The sequence below is a fragment of the Mizuhopecten yessoensis genome, unplaced genomic scaffold (genome assembly GCF_002113885.1).
Source record: "Mizuhopecten yessoensis strain PY_sf001 unplaced genomic scaffold, ASM211388v2 scaffold7251, whole genome shotgun sequence".
Classification (NCBI taxonomy): domain Eukaryota; kingdom Metazoa; phylum Mollusca; class Bivalvia; order Pectinida; family Pectinidae; genus Mizuhopecten; species Mizuhopecten yessoensis.
The window spans coordinates 253203-276133 of NW_018406955.1; the positions used below are offsets into that span (position 1 = coordinate 253203).

Genomic DNA, 22931 nt, shown 5'->3' on the forward strand with positions numbered 1-22931 from the left:
TAAACTTTGCCTGATAAATAAAAATGGAAGACACATTTGATGGGGAACTACCTTTTTGAAAAAAGTATGGTAGTCCATACATGCTATATATTAGATTTAGCAATAAAATCGAATTGAAATTAAATTCATACCAAGTGAAAACTTTTTTAATTAACATTGAATACTTGTTAAATATATATATATATCACAACAATTTTAGCTGCTAATGGAATAATTTCGTTTGTACATCTGCCTACTGACATGATCAAATCTTGTCCGGCAACTCATGCAACTTAACCAACATAATCTGATGGATAGATGTATACAGTAGATAACTAAAATACCTGCTTCTTTATCCAAAGTGAAATAATCTAATTATCATACAACTGCACAGATCCAGCTTGATAATCTTGAATCAAATGATATGGTTCATCCTCTCCTTGATACAGCACCTTATAAGATACATTATAAATTCCCATCAGTTCAAGACAATACAGTTACCATATTTTCCTTTATCCGACTGTTTTTGCTGAGAAGTTTCATCTTCTATCCATTCATGCGTGATCCTTCCACCGAACATATTTTATTTTATTTTAAATGAAGCAAAACTTTGCTGCTAATTCTGTAAAGAGAATATTTACTTATAAAGACCACCTTTATGAGTTCCAAATGGACCATTATTGCACAATTTAACCTCTATATACTGGATATAGCAAATATTGGCTCCTAAAGACTATTTAAGTTTAAACTTTATTTATTTTACAACGATTGAAATACAAGTTACTGCAACTCATGTCTAAATCTGTCTCTATACATTTTACATTCTTTGCATAATTCTTTACCTCTTAAGAACTGGCGTCGGTGTCAATGATTCAGTTTCAATTGTTTCTATATAAGAGTCTGTTCATCTTGGGTCCTTTCTTGTCCGACTTGGTGTCAAATGAATGCTGTTGATTTCCTCGTGTGTTTCTCTTTCTGTTGCGTGATGTATTTGAGTTCCAAATACTGTAATTGTACAAAATATAATTTGTTTCAAAAAAAGTGTAGTTTAAAAATGTGGATATTATATCAGACTGCTCCAAATTAAATTTAACACAAAAAACTTCACTATGGCATTTGACATACATGTAAAAACCAAAACATACATTCACGTTTATATTACGTATATTCCTTTGTTTTAACGCAATCTTGACCAATGTATTGAATATGAATCGTCTTCCTTGATGAATAAATTATGTTACTTTTATAAAACAATTATTTTTTCTATTTTATCAGATCTTATCAGACACCTTACAACTATATGAGCTAATAATGCAAAAAAAATAAATCTTAAATACCTTTACTATTATCCAAACAAATGATAAACTATAGGTCACAGAACTGCACAGATCCAGACTGGAAATCTTCAACTAAATGATTTACTTCATACGGTTCGGCTTCGCCTTCATACAGCACTTCATATACTGAATTCACAGCACCATCAATTCCAGACAATACAGATAATACATTCCCCCTATACCACTCTTTCAGTTGTGAAGTTTCATCAATAATCCACTCATGTTTAATGGTCCTGCCTACAAATTGTATCGGTCTCTGTCTTGTTCTCCTAAAATATAAATAGAAACATACAATAACATATACAGATTTATTTAGTTATAAGCATATGAAGTGTTTTTAATGTGTTTTTGACTTTTACAACCCATTCATTGCCTTACAGAGGAATAAAACACCACAAACTGTTTAGACTATATGGTTGGTTATTAACATCTATGCTTAGCTACCTGTTACGAACTGGTACAAATCTTTGTGGTTCAGCGTCACCACTGTAAAATCAGAGCTCTCCAGACGACCCTTCTTGTACTGTCTTCCTTTTCCTGCAGTTGACTTTCTTTTCCGAGTTCCTTTTGTACGAAGTTGATTTTGTTTTTCTGATGCCACATACTGTAAATATACAAATTAACATAGGGTATAAGAAGTGTCATTCAGAATGTATTAACCTTAGATAATAACTGTCACTGAACGTGTGTATGGCAATAATGAAAATTAAACTTCAGTTCAGTCCAAAGTATGAACTTATTTCATGTAATTACCTTTTTTTATAGTTCAATTTTCAAAAACTGTATTGCTGGTAATACAGAATGATGATTATATATGTATATTTATGTTTAATTAAACCGGTACTCATGGTGAGCCTTCAAAGGGCTTGATTGAACTTAACCTTATATTACTTTATATTCATACTGCACATGTTGTATATGCATTGTTAATATTGCACTGAATGTAAAAATACATGTCATAACATAACCATTTTCCAGGTTCTCGTATGCCTGGACTTTTGCCTTCTCTTGGACAAGCCAGTTCTGGAAGTGGTACGTTGTTGTAAAAAGACATCAGTTTTGGGAGCATAATGTTCTGCCAAACATTGTCATTCTTATATATCCTTTGTATAAACAGTTGGTGAGGATTTAAGGTACGAACCACAGAATCAATCCATTCTTTAATGCATATGTTTAGAAGGCCATGACACTGATAATAATAAATATGAGAGTTGTTTTTAGTTTGAGTTTTCCCTCAGAGTTTTCTAAACAGATCTTTTTGTTTTTTGAAGCCTGCCAAAGATTCAATGGTTTCGAATGAAGCAAAATGTTGATCTCCAAGAGTCCAGTTTCTCCAGTGGAAGTAAAAACTACGCCATCTGGACTTTCTGCCAAATATTTGTGAATATGATGTATCACTAATCCACTGCGCTCAACATGTATGTTTTCCCCTTCGTCAGCCTTCTTCAATTTATATTCCTCTATTGTGGTATCTTCCTGAAGAATGCCATTTCTTGTGTACCTATTTCCATGGAATGAACTATAAAGCAGGTTGTGCAGAAATTTCTGAATAGGTAATGATGGGTTTCTTTTAACCATCGATCAAAATTTGAAGCTGTGACTCTTTTCTTTCTTTCTGAATGCCAAATACCCGACTAAGATTGTTGAATTGTTGATTTAGTAATTTTGTCGCACTGTTGGGCCGAAATGTTGATATGTTTGTCCAAATATTGCTGTTTTAATGTTTCCAATTCTGCAGTAGATACATCAACACTTACATCTATAGCTTCTGCACCATAAGCTTGTCTCGGGCCTTCTTAGTGGTGCTTGATTGATGGCTGACATCTTCTGCTTCCTGCGGCGCTCTTGAACATAGGGCTTGGATTTGTGACGCACTGAATTTGCTAGGGTCTTTTCATGGCGAGCGTAAACTTTCCTGAATTAGCACCCAGGCTCTGAAGCAGTTGTTGACTCCCACACCTTGCGAGCCCATTGTGGACCTAGGTTCATCATAAGGGCCCCACCGTAGCAACGTGCGTGCCATAAACCTCGAGAACACAGGTTGTGCACTTTTCCCCCATCAAACTTGGTTCTGATGTGCATCCAACTTTCAGCTAAGTTGGTGGTGCTGTTGTTGATGAGACGATCAGCTTTCTCTTCAATTCTAACCAGGAGTGATGTTACATCCTTAATGATGTGATGTTCGACATTACTATAGTCAATTGATGTTCCATAACGGGCCTGTTCTTGGGCTGATATTGACGAACCTTCTTTCCAGAAGCTGACCTGCTCATCAACAAAGACAACCTCATCAACACTTGCATTTGAAGAAGAAGCTGTATCATCAGCTGACGATGGTGGTGGTTGTAGTTTAGCTTGACAGAAATCAGAGCAATGGTCACGTTTGCCAAACCCATGATGAACTGAATTTTTAATGTCACGACTAAATCTTTTAATCATATTGGGACGATCTAATTTCTGTTCATTGTAGTCTTTAGATACTACACGGATGGCACATCTAAGTGCACTTACGAGTCTAACTCTTGTAGATTTTGACAAATGGTGTTTACCTTTGTACAGTTGATTGTCTACGACAAGCTTTTCTGGGTTTGATCTATAACACTTACAGACATGGTTGGCACATTCTTCTTTAGCAACATCTCTTCCCCAACAGGGTACTTCTTCCCTTCTTCCGTGATTCTTGAAAAAACGGAAGAATCACCATCACCAACAACACGCATGTACCTTACCCCGTGTTTGCTTTCACATTCAAGGAACCCTTATAAAATGATGTCACTTTCCATTGACTGGCTGTCATGGTCCCAATTCTTAAAACAAGTATGTTCCTTATCAGTATTCTGGCTGCACAAGTAGCAGTACTTATTCCGCACACCAATATGCAGCAGCTTGTGGTCTCTTTTCCGATTACGATTGCTACACCACCTGCTGCATTATACGAATGTTTATGAGTCCATTTAGACCAACCACCATCTGTTATTACAGTTATTGCAGGGACTTCTTGGTGAAAGTCATTGCGCTCAATTGCAAAATTTCGTTCCTCTTGACCCGCTAGCAACATGTCCTTCTCTAAATCCGAATGCCACCACATTCCAATATCAGTTTCTATGGAACTAAATGTTGGCTGAGATAAACCGGGGGAGTTCTTATTTGCCAAGAACTCATTCAAGTGAGAAGGACCATTTCCAGTTACCATGCTGCCTCAAACAGCACGAACATTAACATCATAGCGTTTGGATCCTGGGACTCTTGTGCTGGTTTCTAATTTAAACTGTTTAAGACATCCTTGGCACTGGCCAGACTCAATGAACGAACTTCGGTTTCCAGCTTAATTGGGGGTTTACCTTCTCTGGCAATTTTCATTGCACCAACACATAGACAAGCATGCATGGTTATTTTGGTAACATGAGATTGCAGACAATCTAAATTCATAAATCTATAACCTTTGGGGCTGAGATCTTTCACCTTTTTATTATTGGTTTTAAATCGGCATTGGTAGAAAATGCCGCATAAACTGAGGACATGGGTGTCTTTTTATACCATGGCTTAGTAAACAGCATGTGTGATTTGCTAATGTTCAGTTTCAAATTCGCATTTCTCAGGTTTTTAGCCTTAATTTTGTAAGTTAGTCTTCCTAAACGTTTATTTCTCTGTGTTACTCTGTGTTTTCCCAACCTCTACCAAATACACGACTTGTTTTCCGTTTGCTTCCCATTCTTACTGTGATATGTCCAAACTCCAGTTACATATATTGATGTTTACGTGGAATGTTATTTAAAACTTTAAAAATTAACTTACCTGTCAACCAATGGCATTCTAACCTATACTTTTATGCTATAATTTTTGTTGTATGAATTTATAATTAATATTTAATTAATAATTACTTACCGAATATAGCACGTGTTGTCTGTTTATATTTAGACAAACCGCATCGATATTTAGTCGATCAGGACTTACAAAACCCTTCTGATCGTATAATATCTAAGACAATACTCAATAGTACAGCAATAACATTCACTAGACACTAAATCTTACCCATGAAAAGTCTCCGATGGTCCTAGAAACTTAATTCTTTCTCGATGTTTACCTCATCTTCATAGCATGTCGCAGCTTTTCTTCAAACCGGAAGTGAAGTTCCTGAAATAGGTCATGTTTTCACATCTCAGTAAAACATTTTAACGATACCAGTGGTCGTTACAAAATATATTTTTAATACAAATTAAGGTTTGGGCTTCAAAACTATAATATTTCATGGTATGTATGCAGAATTAGTAATTTCATGTCAATGCGAAAATGCGGAATAATATTTACTTCTACTTTCGCTGTTTCTACTCGATGGGTGGCTGGTATGTATCGATCATTCAACAGTGTAAATGTGAATGATGCGTTGTCAAATTGTGCTATAGGTATTCTCAAGTGATTGAATTTTCCTACTATATAAAACAAAGCACGATCTACTCCGATCTAGTCGTTGCATATCTTATAAATGCTGCGATTCCAATGCCATTCAATATATTAAAAATAGCGGGCCCCATCAAGCGGATATGCAGTACAACTATTAGACCTCGCATTGAAACTGTTAAACGGTGCTTAGTTTAAATGCTAGCTTGCACTGCATAGTGGCTAGGAAAGTAGCGTGACATAAATGTTGGTTTTGGAAAATCACTTGTATTTTCTCCACATTTTTTTGAAAATTTGTGTTCTCTCAACCATTTACCCCATATTTAAAACCGTTGTAGCGTATTTATTTTTGAATAATTCACACAAAGACTCGTTTCATTTTCAACTATAATCACATAATTAAATTTAAGAAAAATCTTAACTGACAGCAATAAGAAATGGTAACAAAAGTTTCATTTTTCCATATGTACCCCAGCCTTGGAAATTTTGACCTTAGCGGAACCTTAATGTAGACCTCTTATTGTAGAAAATACCCATGCTATTTACGATATTATAAACTCCTTTCACTTGTCAAACGTTATTAACAAACCGACGTACGTGCTCTACCCTTCTTGACCCAGTTCTTCTTCTCTTCGACACATGTTCTTTTAGTTTCGCTGACGAAATCGACATAGAAAAGGACAGTTCAGATCACCAAGCGACGACAGTGGAATTGTCAGTGTGGACTAATATTGACATATAAAAGGAAAGTAACTGTTTATAAAGACGCAAACTACGAGCTCTTCAGCCATATACATTACATGCGACAGACTGGACAGACTTACTTCCGAGCTAGCACTCCACAGATGACATCGCCTTTTATTACCTTTGCCAGGGAGTGTATACCAACAAAATTAGTGACGATTCGATCTAACGACAAACCTTGGTTCAATTCTAATTTACGAGGAGATAGACTACTTCAATTATTTAAATCACGCTGTTCCCCCCAAACAAATAACCAACTTTCGGAAACAACGTAATCATGTGAATAATCTTAAAAAACGGACAAAAGATTTTGTTATGCAGATATAAATGGCATTTTCGATCAATACTTCGATTCGAACCCTGAAACCTTTGCAAAATGTATCCGCAGATTAATAGAATAATATTTGTAATGATATGTCTTCTATTAAATATACTAATGCTGGAGTACCCCAAGGCTGAGTACTAGGCCCTTTACTTTTTATTTTATAAATAAATGATATATCTGATAATCTTAAAAGCTTATCCAAATTATTTGAAGCCGATACGTCTTGATTATGTTAGATACATCTCCACAGAACATCGAAACCACTATTAATAATAACCTAGGAAAAATTCAAGATTGGGCGGATAAGTGGCTGGTAAAATTCAACCTGCCAAGACAAAGGCATTACTGATCTCACACTTCAAACTAGACTATGTTATAGATGTAAAATTTAATAATGTAAGTGTTGACTTTGTGGACAACCATAGGCACTTAGGAGTAGTATTAGATGAAAGCTCTAAATGGAGTTCCCATGTTGAGAATAAATGCCAAAACGCATCTAAGCATATAAGCGTTCTTCGTTAATTGAAATATATATTAAATAGAAAAACTTTAAACAAAATGTTTAGATCATACATTCTCCCTCTTTTAGAATACAGCTGTGAAGTATGGGATGGATGTACTCTCGGTGAAGTAGACAAAATAGAAAAACTTCAGCTAGAGGCTGCAAGGACAACTACTGGGTTACCTTCTTACGAAAGTAGAGAATCTGTGTACATTGAAAGTGGTTTAGAAACTTTATCTTAGAGAACATCAAGAAGGAAATTAAAACTACTTTTTTACAAAATTCATAATAATCTCGCACCAAACTATCTCGTCTCCCTACTACCCCCTTTAGTGTCAGAAAACTCCCATTGTAACCTCCGTAATGCTGAAAACTACTGTATACCTAATTCCAGACTACAACTAACGAAAACTTTGTTTTTCACCGTCTACAGTCCGACTGGAATAATTGAGACCTTGATATAAGACACAGCGTTTCGTACACAGTTTTTAAAAATACCCTCCGTAAGCAAAACTTATTTCACATTCCAAATTATTACCTCATTGGCTACAGAAAAATAATAGTTTACATTCCAGATTACGAGTTCGCCCTAGTACCCTAAATTATCATCTATTTCATGCCAATTTAATTGATTTCCAGCATTCTAAGTGTGGACACCTGTAGAAGATGCATATCACTTCTTTTTTGTCTGTAATAATCATGCGGACCAGAGAGTTGAACTCTTCCTTGAGTTGAATGATTTCATCCCACTTGACTTTCAGCTAGTGTTATATGGTATAAATGAATTGTCCCAACAAGATAATGAACTAATAGTAAGACAGACGCAGCAACACATTCGAGATACAAACAGATTTTGAGTACATGTGTATTATGTCTTGCACGCCCAACAGGTTCACAAATTAGACCAACCTTATACTAAGTATTTTTTCCCCAGATGACTCTGTAATACAATTAGATAGTTAACCTGTGTAACATTATTTTTATAATCATTTAATATGTGAAAATGGAACTTTACTGTGTGGCTGGTCGAAACGAAAATACCAGCGGTCGACGAATGAACAGGAGAGAGATTATAGCACGGGGTGTGAAGAACATTATAGAACAGCAGACAGTGAACGAAAAGTAAATAAATTATCACTAGTTCCGTTTGCATTGAGAAAGAGCAGTCACATGGTCAGAGATGCAATATTATACATTTGTTGACTGAGTTTGAGGACAACATGTGTTATGTATATGTTAAACCAGAGGACCAAACAGTTTCCTGAGGCCGAAGAATGACACACATGTACCTACCCGAACAATGGATCAAGGGTATACAGTTTAAACAGAGGATGTAGTCGTCAGCTCTACATACTGTAGTTTGGGTTATAACAAACTGAAATACATTAAAACATGTATATACTAAAGATATTGATATTAACTAAACATAATAATCGATGACAGATATTCATAAAAATGTTGATTCAGGAAAAAATGAGAATTTGTCTAAATCGATATTATTCTAACTTACACAAATAGATATAAAAGTAAGAATAATAATTCGCACAATGTAATTATTAAAATATATTCTAGAGCGTGAAAATCACTAACATTCCCCGTATAGCACGTCTAGATCTGTCCACTGTGAAATGTCCGCTGATTATGAGTGACTTAAAGGGGCATCACGCTGAAGCAGGGATGTGTGGTCCACTACACATCCCTGGCTGAAGTAACTTTTTTCTTGTCTTTTTTTTCTTTCAAATACTACATAAACATATCAAGTGAGACTCCTTATGGAAAATAGCGATCGGATTTGGCTGAAATAGATTCATAAAAATGATTAAATCTAAGATAATCATCGGTATTGTTCAGGGATTTCCCTCTACTAGCTCAAGCGCATATATAGCACACCATTTCTTTGTAAACAAAATGACTGGCCGTGTGAAGTAAGCGAAAGAAAAGTGTTGGACCGTGTCAGCTACGAAGCGAAAAGTTGCAAAATGGTCAAAATATAGCGCAAGGGGTACGTTACGGAATCATTATTGCCAGTGGGAAGTATTCAAAGCAGAAAATTACTGCCCTAGCAGTTAGTACGGTGCATGTATTCTTCTGGATTGCCGGTTAAGCTGAAATGAAATCGACAGAAATGCTAGCGCTGTTTATGTAGTGAATAAATATCTAAAACTATTAACCTCACTAGTAGTAGTCTCATTGTGTGAGTTTGAACACAGATGAACTTATTCTAATATGTTAATGGACATGTATCGGAGAGAGTTTACTTTGTGTTTCTATAATTATACAGTGGTTCATGCGAAAGGAAGGGATAAGTGACTGGTTAGCTTGATTTTGCCATGAGGCCCTCCAAGGGATAACTGTTGTGATGGCCACGGCGTATTCTGTTCTGTCCTCTGTCGGTACTCGGGGTCAAATGAGATACGTGCGCTATTAGATTTACATAAATTATAATATTATCGGGATCAGTAAAATGGTATGATTTGATTATATTGCTGAATTAAATGATTTTATTTTGTTTTGACATGCAAGATTTAAATAGTACTAATATGAATACCCGGCCTCCTCTGGCGCGACGACGCAATATATAAAAAAAAAATCGCTCTTCCTCAGAAAGCTACGTTATCGCAGCTAGATTAAAAATGTCAAAATGACGGACCAGGATGAATAACTGAGGAAGGAGAACCTACTTCTAGTAAAAAGGATCGCATATTTAATTTTTCAAATCGTAATTTTTCAACAGTTCATGTTTTCATATGACTTTGAATGTATGATCACGGACTAATCTAATTCCGTGGTATGGTCATGTAACAACCTTTTCTCTATAAAGAATTAATTTTCGGCATTTATATGCATGGTCTAGAATAAAAAATTGGCCAAAGACATTGATTTGTACAATGTAATAAATAAATTCAAAAACGTTTCTCTTTTTTATAAGTGCGTAGTTTGTCATTGCATATATGCACTTTATGTAAACATTTGAAAAGGGATATTCGTCTCGTCAATATTCCTTTTTACAGAAAGGGTTGTCCCATGGTTGAGGGAAGGTGTTTAGCCCCGTACCATCTGTACCGGTCACATTCCGGTACTAAATTCAATATGTATTTATATATATATACTTTATGTTTATGTCTATTATCATTGTTGACATTTAATTGTAAATGTATGACGGGAGAAGGCTGTGATAAATTGTAAAAACTTGTGCCCCATCCCTTGTTCAATTTTATTGGCAACAAATATATGTTTAAAGCTGAATCAAAATGTTTATTCAAAAGTTGGTCCTCGGATGGGAAAGTATTGAAAGTATTTTTTCAAGTCTGGGAAACCCCTTCACTTTCATAGTGAATATATGGCTATATTTGCAGTATTATATCAACAATACCGAATATCTCAACAGTTCAAAACTTCATATTCAATTGGTTTTATATCTATTCCATGCATTTTTGCTACTAAAGATTATTTACTCATCAATATTTTTTTCCGTTTTCAAAAAAGTTTTCCGCCATACCTCTTTCTTCTCCAAACCAGCTTCAGTTTTGATAAAATAGACTGCACGTAAATCAGGAAAGTCTTGTTTTCGTAATTATTCTTACCTTCAATGTCCATGTTACGATCATCAGCAGTCAATAAGGCTTAATACAGTTTAATTGTCACGAAAAGTATTATCAAACTGTGGTCAAAAGGTGGTTTTGTTGTGAGATATAGAACAACTCCTCTGGGTTTTGTTCACTGTCATTTTATTGCTCGTTGTAAAAACCAAAAGAACCCTGCAACAAGTACAAAGTACAAGCTACAGTCATATATATATATAAAATAGACACACATAATCATATTTAATAGTACAAACGCAGGGGAAATAACTCTTACACGATTTCATAACTTTTACCCTTACAAATCAACTATAAGGCAATACACATTACAATTACAACTTTTATGAAATACAATCAAACTGAAGATTTGACTCAAAACAAAGTTACTGGACAATATATTAAATTCACAGTTAGCAGTCTAGCGACCTATACCTTCTCAAATCAATACTATATATATACTCTTACATAAAAAACACAATAGCATACCTGAGTGTGGCACAAGGCCTTGGCTACTATCTATTTGTATAATTACGACGCCTTCTTCAATCGTATGCAATACGGATATACTGTAATTAAAATAAAAGACATCTAAATAAATTTATCGAACCTTAGTCAAATGGGCACAACGTAATAACGCCTCTTACAAAAAATCAAATTACATCACCTCCATTATTACGTTTTCATATAAAAAAATACATTAATCATATCTGATTTCTTATTAAAGGAATAACAAATCATCTATACTTAGATTAGATCCAAATAGAATTATATCTCAAATAAAACACATAATACATATACGTTGGGTATTACACAAAGACAAAGAAACACTTACATTACATCTCTCCGTCCGTCAACTACGAGTCCTCAAAAGGTACTAGCGTGATTTATTTGCCCACAAAGAAACACGCGCCAAAACTGACCACCCAGAACGAACCAATGAAAACGCATACACAACTTGACGTAACACTACTGACCAATGAACAACTGTATGGTATACCAACATATCAACATACGTAACGAGCAGAATACCACAATACACCTATAGACATAACATCACAGTATAGAATACAACACGCGGACGTTACATTACTCGGAGTATGAAATATATACATGGACAGTCGACGCGCTACGGACGGACTTAGTAAACAAACATACATACAAGCAAATACATTAATTATATCCCTGTTACACAACGAAAACTGTATACATAAAAGTATTATCAAACGAAAACTGTATACATAAAAGTATTATCAAACGAAAACTGTATACATAAAAGTATTCTTTGAGATGAATTACAGTTTCTTGGGCAGTTTTCCCACAAGTGTCCCGTTTTGGGTACAGTGACGGTACAATCATTTCAAGTTCTTCGTTAGTGAAGGTTCCTTGTTTGATATCGTGATAACATGTTTTCATTTAACTCTATTCCCTATTAATGTGGCCAACTTGATCAAGTTGACAATGACATTTTAACAATATATATATACAGTTCTTAAACGTACAAAACCAGAGACGTATATATTACACGTAATATACACGTCTCTATATATACGTCTCTGGAAATACTAATTTGACAGTAAATTCTTCACACAAAAAGTACCAAATTTAACAATGTAGACTAGTAGATCTAGGGTGTGTCTGCATTTTCACACATTTTCTGTCTTTTTCAAATCTCTGCAATCAACAAGACCATAACAAATGTTTGATTTTATACAATATAAAAATGTATACCATATGCACGGAATTAGAGTATCTAAGTCCGTGGCATGTGTAACAAAGTTTGTAACAATATGTAATTATAAACAAAGTAACACTGAAATAAACAAACGTAACAATATGATATAATGTTATACTTTTTTTTTTGTATGAAAATTGAAAGTAAATTTATGGAAAGCATTAGTTAGCTACACAGGATTATTGATATGTGTACCAGGACTTTGGACGTGGACCATGTTTTCCGTAAGCCCCAATTTTCTTAACAATTTACACGAGGAAACTCAGTTAAAAAGTAGACCCTTTATCTATCAACACAGATCAGCAGTTTTGCTTATATAACAAACATAAACACGAGTGCTAAACAAACAGTAGAAAATAATCGAAATGTCCCGAAACGACCGGGAAAAAAAAGTCCCGAAACGACTTGTTACCGAAGCGACCTGACATCTGAGAACACGCACTAGGAAGCATTACTATTTCTGTCCCTATTTCATAACGAACAATTCTACTGAAATCAGTTCATCCTTTGGGACACTTTATCGGCCTAAACATATTTGTATCACGCGATAACCACTCTTTAGTGGTGTGAGGCGAGAAACAACATCTCCAAGTTCAAGGACGTTTACAGCAAAAACGACACAGTGAGTGTATCGTATATCTATAATGATGCAAAAGTGAGGAAAGTGTCATCGTTCTGACCAGTATCTTTGTGACAATAGGTGACGCCTGCTTGTGATGTAAGTTTACATAATTTACTCCTGATCTATCGGATTTAAATGCCTGCAATATAAAAAAAAAGAGTCCCTGATAATAACAGACTGATTGTTTACATTTGTGACAAACGATTATAGGCATTAACATATCTGAAATTGATTATGGCTTGTAGATAAAATAAGAAATAAGTCAATGATCGAAAGAACTCCAAGGTTGGAGTGCAATTGACCCTAGGAGGTGGCATTTCAAAGAATATTGTTTTTGTAATTTTGTATTGTATTAAAACTATATGTACATAACGAGGATGCAGAATTAGTAAAGAGACTGGTGGTAACCTTCAAGTGATGATTTGAAAGAAATTAATTCGTCACTAAGTGATGTTGGTAATGGGTTCCAGGTGATAATAGTTCTTGGGGGGAAAAAAAAGAGAATTTGTAGGCGTCTTTTGCGGTAGATAATTGTGTTTATTTTAAGTGCCCCCCTTGTTCGTCTGTCACCTGTTCATAATGTTTAAAAGAACTTGACATGTTAATTGCTTTCATTTCACCTAGAGCTGATCCCAATTTCAGTTAAAAAAATGCTACTCAAATGGGAAACTGCTACCCAAATGCGGGATTATTACCTACCATGCATGTATTTGCACCGTTGTGTCCAACCTGATCAAGCTTAAGGTATTTCATACAGGCTGACATGTTGATGTTTATAGTGTGGGAAGGGCTCATAACTTTTCCTCATAGTGGGTCAAGTGAGGTATACTTTTAAGAATGTAGATGTTGGTCAACAGCGTATTTTCAGTCATTGACCTAGAATCAGTGTTAAAGTTTCAAAAGTCTGCACAACAAAAATTAATTGCCTGAAAATAATATCATAACAAAACATCTTCGACTTGTCAACATACATAGACAGGTCTATATAAATCATACTACTGTCAACATACATAGAAAGGTCTTTATAAATCTTACTACTGTCAACATACATAGACAGGTCTAAATAAATCGTACTACTGTCAACATACATAGATAGGTCTATATAAATATCACTTCTGTCAACATACACAGGGAAAGGTATAAAGAAATCGTTCTTACTGTCAACATACACAGGGAAAGGTATAAAGAAATCGTTCTTACTGTCAACATACAAAGATAGGTCTATATAAATATCACTTCTGTCAACATACATACACAGGTCTAAATAAATCGTACTCCTGTCAACATACATAGTTAGGTCTAAATAAATCTTACTACTTTCAACATTCATAGGTAAAGGGCTACATAAATCTTACTACTGTCAACATACATAGATAGGTCTATATAAATCTTATTACTGTCAACATACATAGATAGGTCTATATAAATCTTACTACTTTCAACATTCATAGGTAAAGGTCTACATAAATCTTACTACTGTCAACATACATAGGTAAAGGTATAAAGAAATCGTTCTTACTGTCAACATACATAGGTAGGTTTACATAAGTGGTACCACTGTCAATATGCATAGATAGGTCTATATAAATCTATAAAGTCAATTAACATACAATGTACATAGGTATATATCTCACTACTGTCATAATACATAGATAGGTCTATATAGATCTAACCATTGTCATACATAGATAGGTCTAAAATCTGATTACTGTTAATGTACAGACACTTAACCACATACAGTATATATATGCAATTATAAATTAGCAACGTTGCCACTTTAAAATAGTTGAGACTTATGTGCATGGTTCTAGTATTACATAAAACTATTTGTTATCTATGACATGTGTATCAATTATATATCATTAGTGGGCATAGATCAAGTGGGCTGATAGTTACCCCAAGCTATTTCTCATTTGCAGTTGTGCATTCATAAGTATGTATTATGATATAATGGCTGGATGCAACTTAATTGACCAATTATCTTACTGTTCTACATTTACTGCTCATTAGTGTTGACATCAATCTAACACCATTCATTATAGTACTGAAACTGCATGGTCAGGGACATTTGCTGGTCACCATCTGGAAGAGCTGCAGCTAGAATGTGGAGGTCCCAGCTAGGTTAGAAGTGTTTTTTAATGTTGTCTTACAGAAGGTGTATAGGGTTGTGTGTGTTTCCATTGCTTCAGTCTTTGTGGAAAAAAGAAGATTGCCAGTGACCAGGTGTATCTTAACTGACAACCGGTGTGTCTCTATTGATAAACAGTGTATAGCTACTGACAAGCAGTGTATCTGAACTGACAAACAGTGTATCTTTACTGACAAACAGTGTGTCTTTACTGACAAACAGTGTATCTTAACTGACAAACAGTGTATCTTTACTGACAAACAGTGTATCTCTACTGACAAACAGTGTATCTCTACTGACAAACAGTGATCTCTACTGATCAAAGTGTTCATCAAATTAAATGTGGTTTACTGAGCTGGTAAATCATACAAATGTAGTGTGTTTAAGTGACCTAGGAAGGAGTGTAAACCAGTGAAGTGGTATTATTGTTTTATCGGTCAAGGTTACATTTCTCTAACACCTGGGACTCTATATACAAAATGTACCTGTAATGTACTTGATCAGTTATCTCTAAACTCGGTCATATCAGGACTAAAGCTTTATAACACGTCCGTGTGGTTTCCATATAACTTAGGATACATCAATAACAGGACACTATTCTATATAATACATGTGAAAGGTAGGTAGTAGTTTCAGTGTTATTTGAATTGGTTTAGTTTGGGAATTATTTAATAGGATTTAATAGTGTATTAGTGGACGCAGGTATATTTCTGCCTCAATATCCACATCAATATCATTTGAAATACATTGTGGTGAACATAAAATAATCTTAATTCAACTCATATTCTGACGCACAAGAAGGATGATCCATATAATTATGTACATGTATTATGGTATTATGACATTTTTTCTGCATTTGTAGTCTAGACTTAAATCTGTTAACATAATGTAAATTGTTTAGTATATATTTATCATATGGTCAAATCATTAAGAATCCTAAGGTTCATTTACTAAAATATATATATAGCGTGTATATATAGCGTGACAAAATGATATAGTTGCAGTGTTAGCACTAGTATCCAATAGAGAATGTCATCCTCAGATTAACTATAGTTTACCGTTTATATGCGTAAATGATTTGTGACAACATAGACTTTACTATAATTCTGTTGTGAACTTGTTTTTTCGAATGCTGTATTTATGTTTACAGACATGACTGCGTGATGAAGCCAGTGCTGCTACCTAACAAGTAGATAGGACAGACACAGGTCTGCAGCCTCCCAAAGACATGGCATCTTTCCTTGACTTCACATATGACTGTATGTATCACCTGAATCAGTACTTCAAGGCATCTTGGCCTGTACGATTACTGTTCGGATCTCACCTCAAGCCTCCATCTCATGAAACAGAACTCCAAGTGTTGAGGGTGATCGACCTTTTGAAGCACAAGAAGGACCCACAGGAGTCCAGCATTGTCAAACTGGTGAACAAGCTGCCAACAGATGAAAACATTCTCAGTGTGAAAGACCAGGTGAATGGTTTCAATTTGCTGCAGCTGGCAGTAATAAATTGCAGAAAAGATATCCTCATTATCCTAGCTGGAAGCAAAGTGATTCAATACCACACCAAGTGTAGCCCTCCTCTGCACCTGGCAGCACACCTGGGATATGAAGGTCTTGTGGAAATTCTCCTGAAAAATGGGGCTGACCTCTGTGAAGTTAGAGGTCTTTGCTATCCTGACAATCATCAGGCCGTGGGATATACAAAGTGGATGGGAATGTTGGACCGTCCTGTGTTTGCATGCAAGAGAGAACCATCCTTGCCAGTGTTTTGTGCAATAGCTGAGGACAATATTGCTTGTATGAAACTGCTTATGTCACAAATGATGGAACAAGGCATACCTCTGCCCTTGCCATCTGATCTCCTCCATTTCTCTTGTCGCAAGGGGTCTGCAGAATGTATCCAGTATTTCTGTAAAAAATTCCCATGGGAAGTCAATTCTTTAGACAAGGAAAGGGACACTCCTCTCCTGGCAGCTGTTGGATGGGGACAAAAGTGTGTGAGGATTCTCATAGGACATGGGGCTGATGCCAGAGGTATTTCAAAGATGGGTGAAACAGCACTTCACAGACTGTACAGAAACGATATTGACGGACTTTTCACAATTTTTGACACGACAAAATTTCTCCTGACAACAGGTTTGGAGCAGATGATAAACGAGTTAAATAATGACAGTGAAACTCCGCTTCATGTTCTTGTTACACATGTGGGGTACATTGGAGGCCATCTTCTCCACAAACAAGACAAAGACCAGTGTGTGTCGCGAGGCGAGATGCAGACAGACTACCAGGAGCAGGTCATTAATACTTTGGAAATACTTCTTAAGTTTAATGCTGATCCCGACTTTAAAAATCGTTTCAACCTTACACCTGTTAACAAGCTTCTACACATTGCTGTCAAGTCCTCTTTTTCCCAGCAAGAGGTAGCAACATCCTGTGTCAGGGAGTCTATCGACACACATTACTTGTACAAGAACGACTTTAGTTATGTGAAAAAGGCAGTAGAAGTTTTACTGAAGCATGGGTCCGATCCAAACTCACAATGTCCAGTCGGTCACACACCTCTGATCCTTCTTTTACAGTGTCTTGCAGAAATGGACATTGAGGATATCTGTCTTGAGCAGAAAGGGATCTTGGATACTATAGAGGTTCTTCTGTGCCATGGTGCTGAAACAAACTTCATGTATGGAGAACAAGGTACGTGTTCAACTCTGTTATCAGAAATTGCCAGTCGTTTCTTTGCTGCCCAGAGATATTTGCCTGCTGTAAAGGAGGACACTTTATTTGAATATGCTCGTCTTGTGAACCAGGTGCTTGAAATTCTGTTAAAACATGGAATGAATCCAAATCGTGTATCCAAAAAAAAGTGCAAACATTTACAAGGCGGTTCAGGAAATGCATTAATTGACTTTGTTCGATTGGCTCAACAAGCGAACACCACCTCCGACTTTGCTGTGATAAGACACTGGCTTCTGACTTTATTCCAATGGGGTGCGGACCCTGACTTAGAACCGTATGCCTCCGAACCCATTATCTGTCATTCTCAGAGCTCCATATTTCTGAAACACCAAGGCACTCAAGCTCTTAACCACTATATCTACGAGGTGAAGGAGTTTGACAGTCTGTTTGATGATGGACATGCACAGGATCTGCTGCTTCTCTTTTACAACACCATGAGCCATTGCGTCTTGTATGACTGTCTCAACAATGCTAGATTCATGGCACGCTTCCATCCCCTGGGCGCCACTGGACACGATTTCGTCAAGTTACTCACCAAACTAAGTGAAAACCCTCGAAGTCTTAAGGAAATTGCGCGTGTTGCCATCTATGCTGCCTTGAAAAGAGATCTAGCCAGGAGAGTGTCAGAGTTACCACTACCTAACCCGATGAAACGCTACCTGCTAGAAATCCAGTAATGAATAAGAGTTTTATGTTATCAAGTGACAAAGTGCTTGTGCAGTATTTTGATCTCACGGAACTGATATACAGTATTTAGAGATTTGGCCTGTTTATATCGGTTACTGTCGACTATTGATATAAAAAGGCTACAGAGTCGGTTAATCCTTGCTTATTCAGCACATACTCGTTTTAGGATTAAGTTTGCATAAAACCATACATACATTGTATATACTTTTACATATAGAGAGCATTATAGTTTCTTTATTACTTTAACAGGGTTCAAAATTGGAAAGTTTATAAATCCTCTTTGTTATCATACACAGCTAGAAATAATATCGTCTGTCTATGTTAGTTACATTTCAGCTTGTTCTGCCAATCCGATGGCGTAGTTAGCATAAATGACATCATAATAATGTATTCTGATGATAAATGAAAACAGTATACTCTATATGTTCTACGGAACAGGTAAAGTGGCTGTCTGTTGTTTGATCTTGGTGTGGTTGGATTGAATATTAAGGTAGCCAGCAAAATGAACTATTTCATTGAAAAATAAATTGAAAACAGTGTATTTCCTACAGATCGCTTAATATTTAATGTTGAGTATAAAAATGCGTACATATATAAATAACATTGTTTCAAAGTCTTAATATAATTCCGAAGTCAAGGCGTCTTATGATGAAGACAACGTGCTCTGCTGATCATTTTACTGATGGTGACGACGGAGTGTGCATTGTTTATCAATTGTCTGATGATGACGGAGTGTGCATTCTTTATCAATTGTTTGATGATGACGGAGAGTGCATTGTTTATCAATTGTCTGATGCTAACGGAGTGTGCATTGTTTATCAATTGTCTGATGATGACGGAGTGTGCATTGTTTATCAATTGTCTGATGATGACAGAGTGTGCATTTGTTTATCAATTGTCTGATGATGACGGAGTGTGCATTGTTTATCAATTGTTTGATGATGACGGAGTGTGCATTGATGATAATTCTTCAGAAGATGACTACAGTGTAAATGGTGAACAAGTTCAATTCCATCGATGTTTGTCTATCTTGAGCATTAACTCATATTGAACCGTATTACGTTCGGCAACAAGAGGTGGACAGAACAAGCTAAAATTTGTAGTGTAAGGGAAGTAACTCGAACAGAAACATGTTTATTGTGATGAGTGTATAACCAGGCTCTACGAGGAGAACATAGTTCTACACAAGAACCCATTTATATATATATATATTCCTAGTAAATTTCTTTAATGAACCACCATGAACATGTATTGTCAATCCTTACGATGTCCAGAACACATTTAATCTTCGTTCGTATTCTCAATATTTTCTTGCATATATATGTTTCCATGTTTTACAATGAATCCTACCTGTGCTTCAAGTAACCCACAGGAACAATTACAAATGAAAGTTATATTTTGATAACTTGCCTTTTTTATTTGTAATGCTCTTGTAACAGACTGTGGAAATGATCTATTAAGTGTCCCTTTCTAAAACACCAAATCAAACGTCCCCGTATTTGATTTTCAATGAAGTCAAGTTGGTTTTTCGATTGATTGAAATTCCGTAAAAAAAATTCCTACCATATTTGCAAAATGTACAGTCATTACCAGTTTTTTGTTCCTATGTACGTCCCAAACTTTGACCGGTACACAACTTTTATTGTTCCTACACAACTGAAGTTTGATCGAGGAATTATTTTACTGTGTGATTTTCTTTAGATACTTAACTATCTAGAAGATATATTTCGCCATTGCTAGTAACCAGTCATCTTTTCCATTGTGTTGGATTTGGACAGAAAGTGAGTTAACTGATGGAAAAGGAATTCTGATTTTTCCATTGGCATTGATTGGGATCATATAGTTAAGCTAAGTTAACTAACTGAAAACCATTCAAATCAGGGGGTCAGTCTGTCCATTTGTACAGTTGTTAATCTCCACTACCTAGGGATGCTTCCATTCTTGAGATTAGAAGCATTTTCTTACATTTTTCTCGATAATAGTGAATACACGGGACTTCAGAAATGCATGAATTATGATATTCAATAAATTTTGCACCACTCAAATTCTGCAATCAAAAGTTACTTTTCTGACAAAATCAACAATATTTTTGACAAATAATTTCTGCAAAGGTCATTGATTCTTGACATGGATATAACAAATAACTTCCATACATCTTTAGCCCATCATCAGATGTCGTCCGTCCTTAAACAATTCTTGTTATCGTTATTTCTCAGGAAGTACCCGAGAGATCTTAGTCAAATTTTACATGTAGGTTCCCCTTGGTCCCTAGTTGTGCAGGGCAACTTTTGAGACTGATCAGATTAACAACATGGCCAACAGGCAGCCATCTTGGATTTTGATAGTGAAGGTTTGTTATCACTATTTCTCAAATTTACATATGTAGGTTCCCCTTGGTCCCTAGTTGTGCAGGGCAGAGGGACCCTGAATAGAGATTTAGTGGAGTGATTTAATATAAACATAATTAATGAAAACCATTCAAATCAGGATATTCAAATCACTCCTTTCTACTGCAAGTGTTTACTCTTCTTTATAAAATCTGTTTATATTTGAACTGATTTTTTCCCATAACATAAAGTAATATTTTAGATTTAACTAAACAAACCTTTCGTATAAAAGTATATCGCAGTGATATTCACATTATTGGAATAACAAAAAAGATGAAAACAAATGCCCGAAACGAAATTGTTTAATTCAAAAAGTAAGACATACATTCTGGATTATCCACATACCGTTAGACCATTCACAACTTTATCCAATGTACAGTACACGTGTATACATAGTCATACAGCCAGCTGAAGTACGTTCCCTTAAGGTCTTACACTAATACAATGTACAATACACGTGCATTCCTACAGTCAGCTGATGTGCATGCCTTGTGTTCGTACACTAATACAATGTACAGTACATGTGCATGTATTAATACAGTCAGCTGATGTGCATGCCTTGTGTTCGTACACTAATAAATGTACAGTACATGTGCATGTATTAATACAGTCAGCTGATGTGCATGTCCAATGTTCCTACTAATACAATGTACTGAACATGTGTATCACATACAGTCTGCTGACGTTCATGCCTTATGTGACTCTAATACAAAGTATAGTACACATGTATACATACAGTCCGCTGATGTGCATGTTTTATGTTTGTAAACTGATACAATGTACAGTACAGGTGTATACATACAGTCCGCTGACGTGCAATCCTTGTTCTTACACTAATACAATGAATAGTACACGTGTATACATACAGTACACGTGTATCCATACAGTACACTGTACAGTACGACAGACGTTTGCCGACGTGTCTCCGTAAATGACTAATTGGCAATTTAGTACACTGTATACACATGTCCCTTATATTCTTTTCACAAAATAAATCAGAATGTCACATTTTTTTTTCTTTTTGTCCATAAGTATCAGTGCTGAGACCTATAAATGGAGGAAACGACTAATGCAGCAGTAAAATGTTAACTTTGTTCGGTTTTATTCATCTACAATCAAAATTTATTTATAGGTGTTTCATTTCTTAGCAATTTAAGTGATAACTTGTTCCATTAATTCAAGTGCACATCTTACGAGATCTGCTTTTCTTGAATATATTATTTTTATGTCCATGATATCACATATTGAAGAAAAGCTCTGAGTATATCTAAAGTTCTGGTATCATGTACAAAGTAATTAGACTTTGAATATTTCCTCTAATTAGATGAACTTCTCCTCCAACTATAATTCATACCCATCACAAATACCTAAACATCTACATGAGATCCTCTCAAAACCAACGAGAGTACAAATGTACATCACAATTTATCTCCTACACAAAAATACACATCTTATATTTCTGTAACTTAAACAATTCACACCCTCACAATAAAAAGGTTAGCAGCTCTGTAGTTAGTATATTCTGTTCTCATGTAGGTGGACTAGTCCACCTAGTGACAACTTATCTTTGATACCCGAGGGCTTTAGCTCTCTGATGTTCTCTGAACCCCTGGAATATATAATGACAAAACTCAAGGTTCTGCACGCACCACCTTGTGGATGGTACAATAGATTAGGGTGATCATTTGATGTAGATCAAAAGAATCACGAGGCAACATAACGGTAAAATTGATCGGCTTTGATATAGGGTGTCACTCCTCTGTAATAGTCA

The 22931-nt window shown here is 35.6% G+C and overlaps 1 protein-coding gene across 3 annotated transcripts; it reads left to right on the forward strand.

The window, feature by feature from the left end:
• The first annotated feature begins 13003 nt into the window (after positions 1–13003).
• Positions 13004–21018, forward strand: LOC110453287 (ankyrin-2-like). Of its 3 annotated transcripts, XM_021502175.1 has the most exons (3): positions 13004–13316; positions 15263–15341; positions 16499–21018. In XM_021502175.1, exon 3 carries the CDS (start codon positions 16577–16579, stop codon positions 18761–18763), a length of 2187 nt encoding a protein of 728 aa, XP_021357850.1. In that variant the 5' UTR covers positions 13004–13316; positions 15263–15341; positions 16499–16576; the 3' UTR covers positions 18764–21018. The 3 variants fall into 3 exon arrangements, with proteins under 3 accessions (XP_021357850.1, XP_021357849.1, XP_021357851.1); XM_021502174.1 differs by lacking the exon at positions 15263–15341; XM_021502176.1 differs by lacking the exons at positions 13004–13316; positions 15263–15341 and adding an exon at positions 15757–15967.
• Positions 21019–22931: the final 1913 nt, after the last annotated feature.

Coding starts and splice junctions, on each gene's coding strand:
- LOC110453287 (XM_021502175.1), top strand. CDS start 16,577: ATGGCATCTTTCCTTGACTTCACATATGACTGTATGTATCACCTGAAT.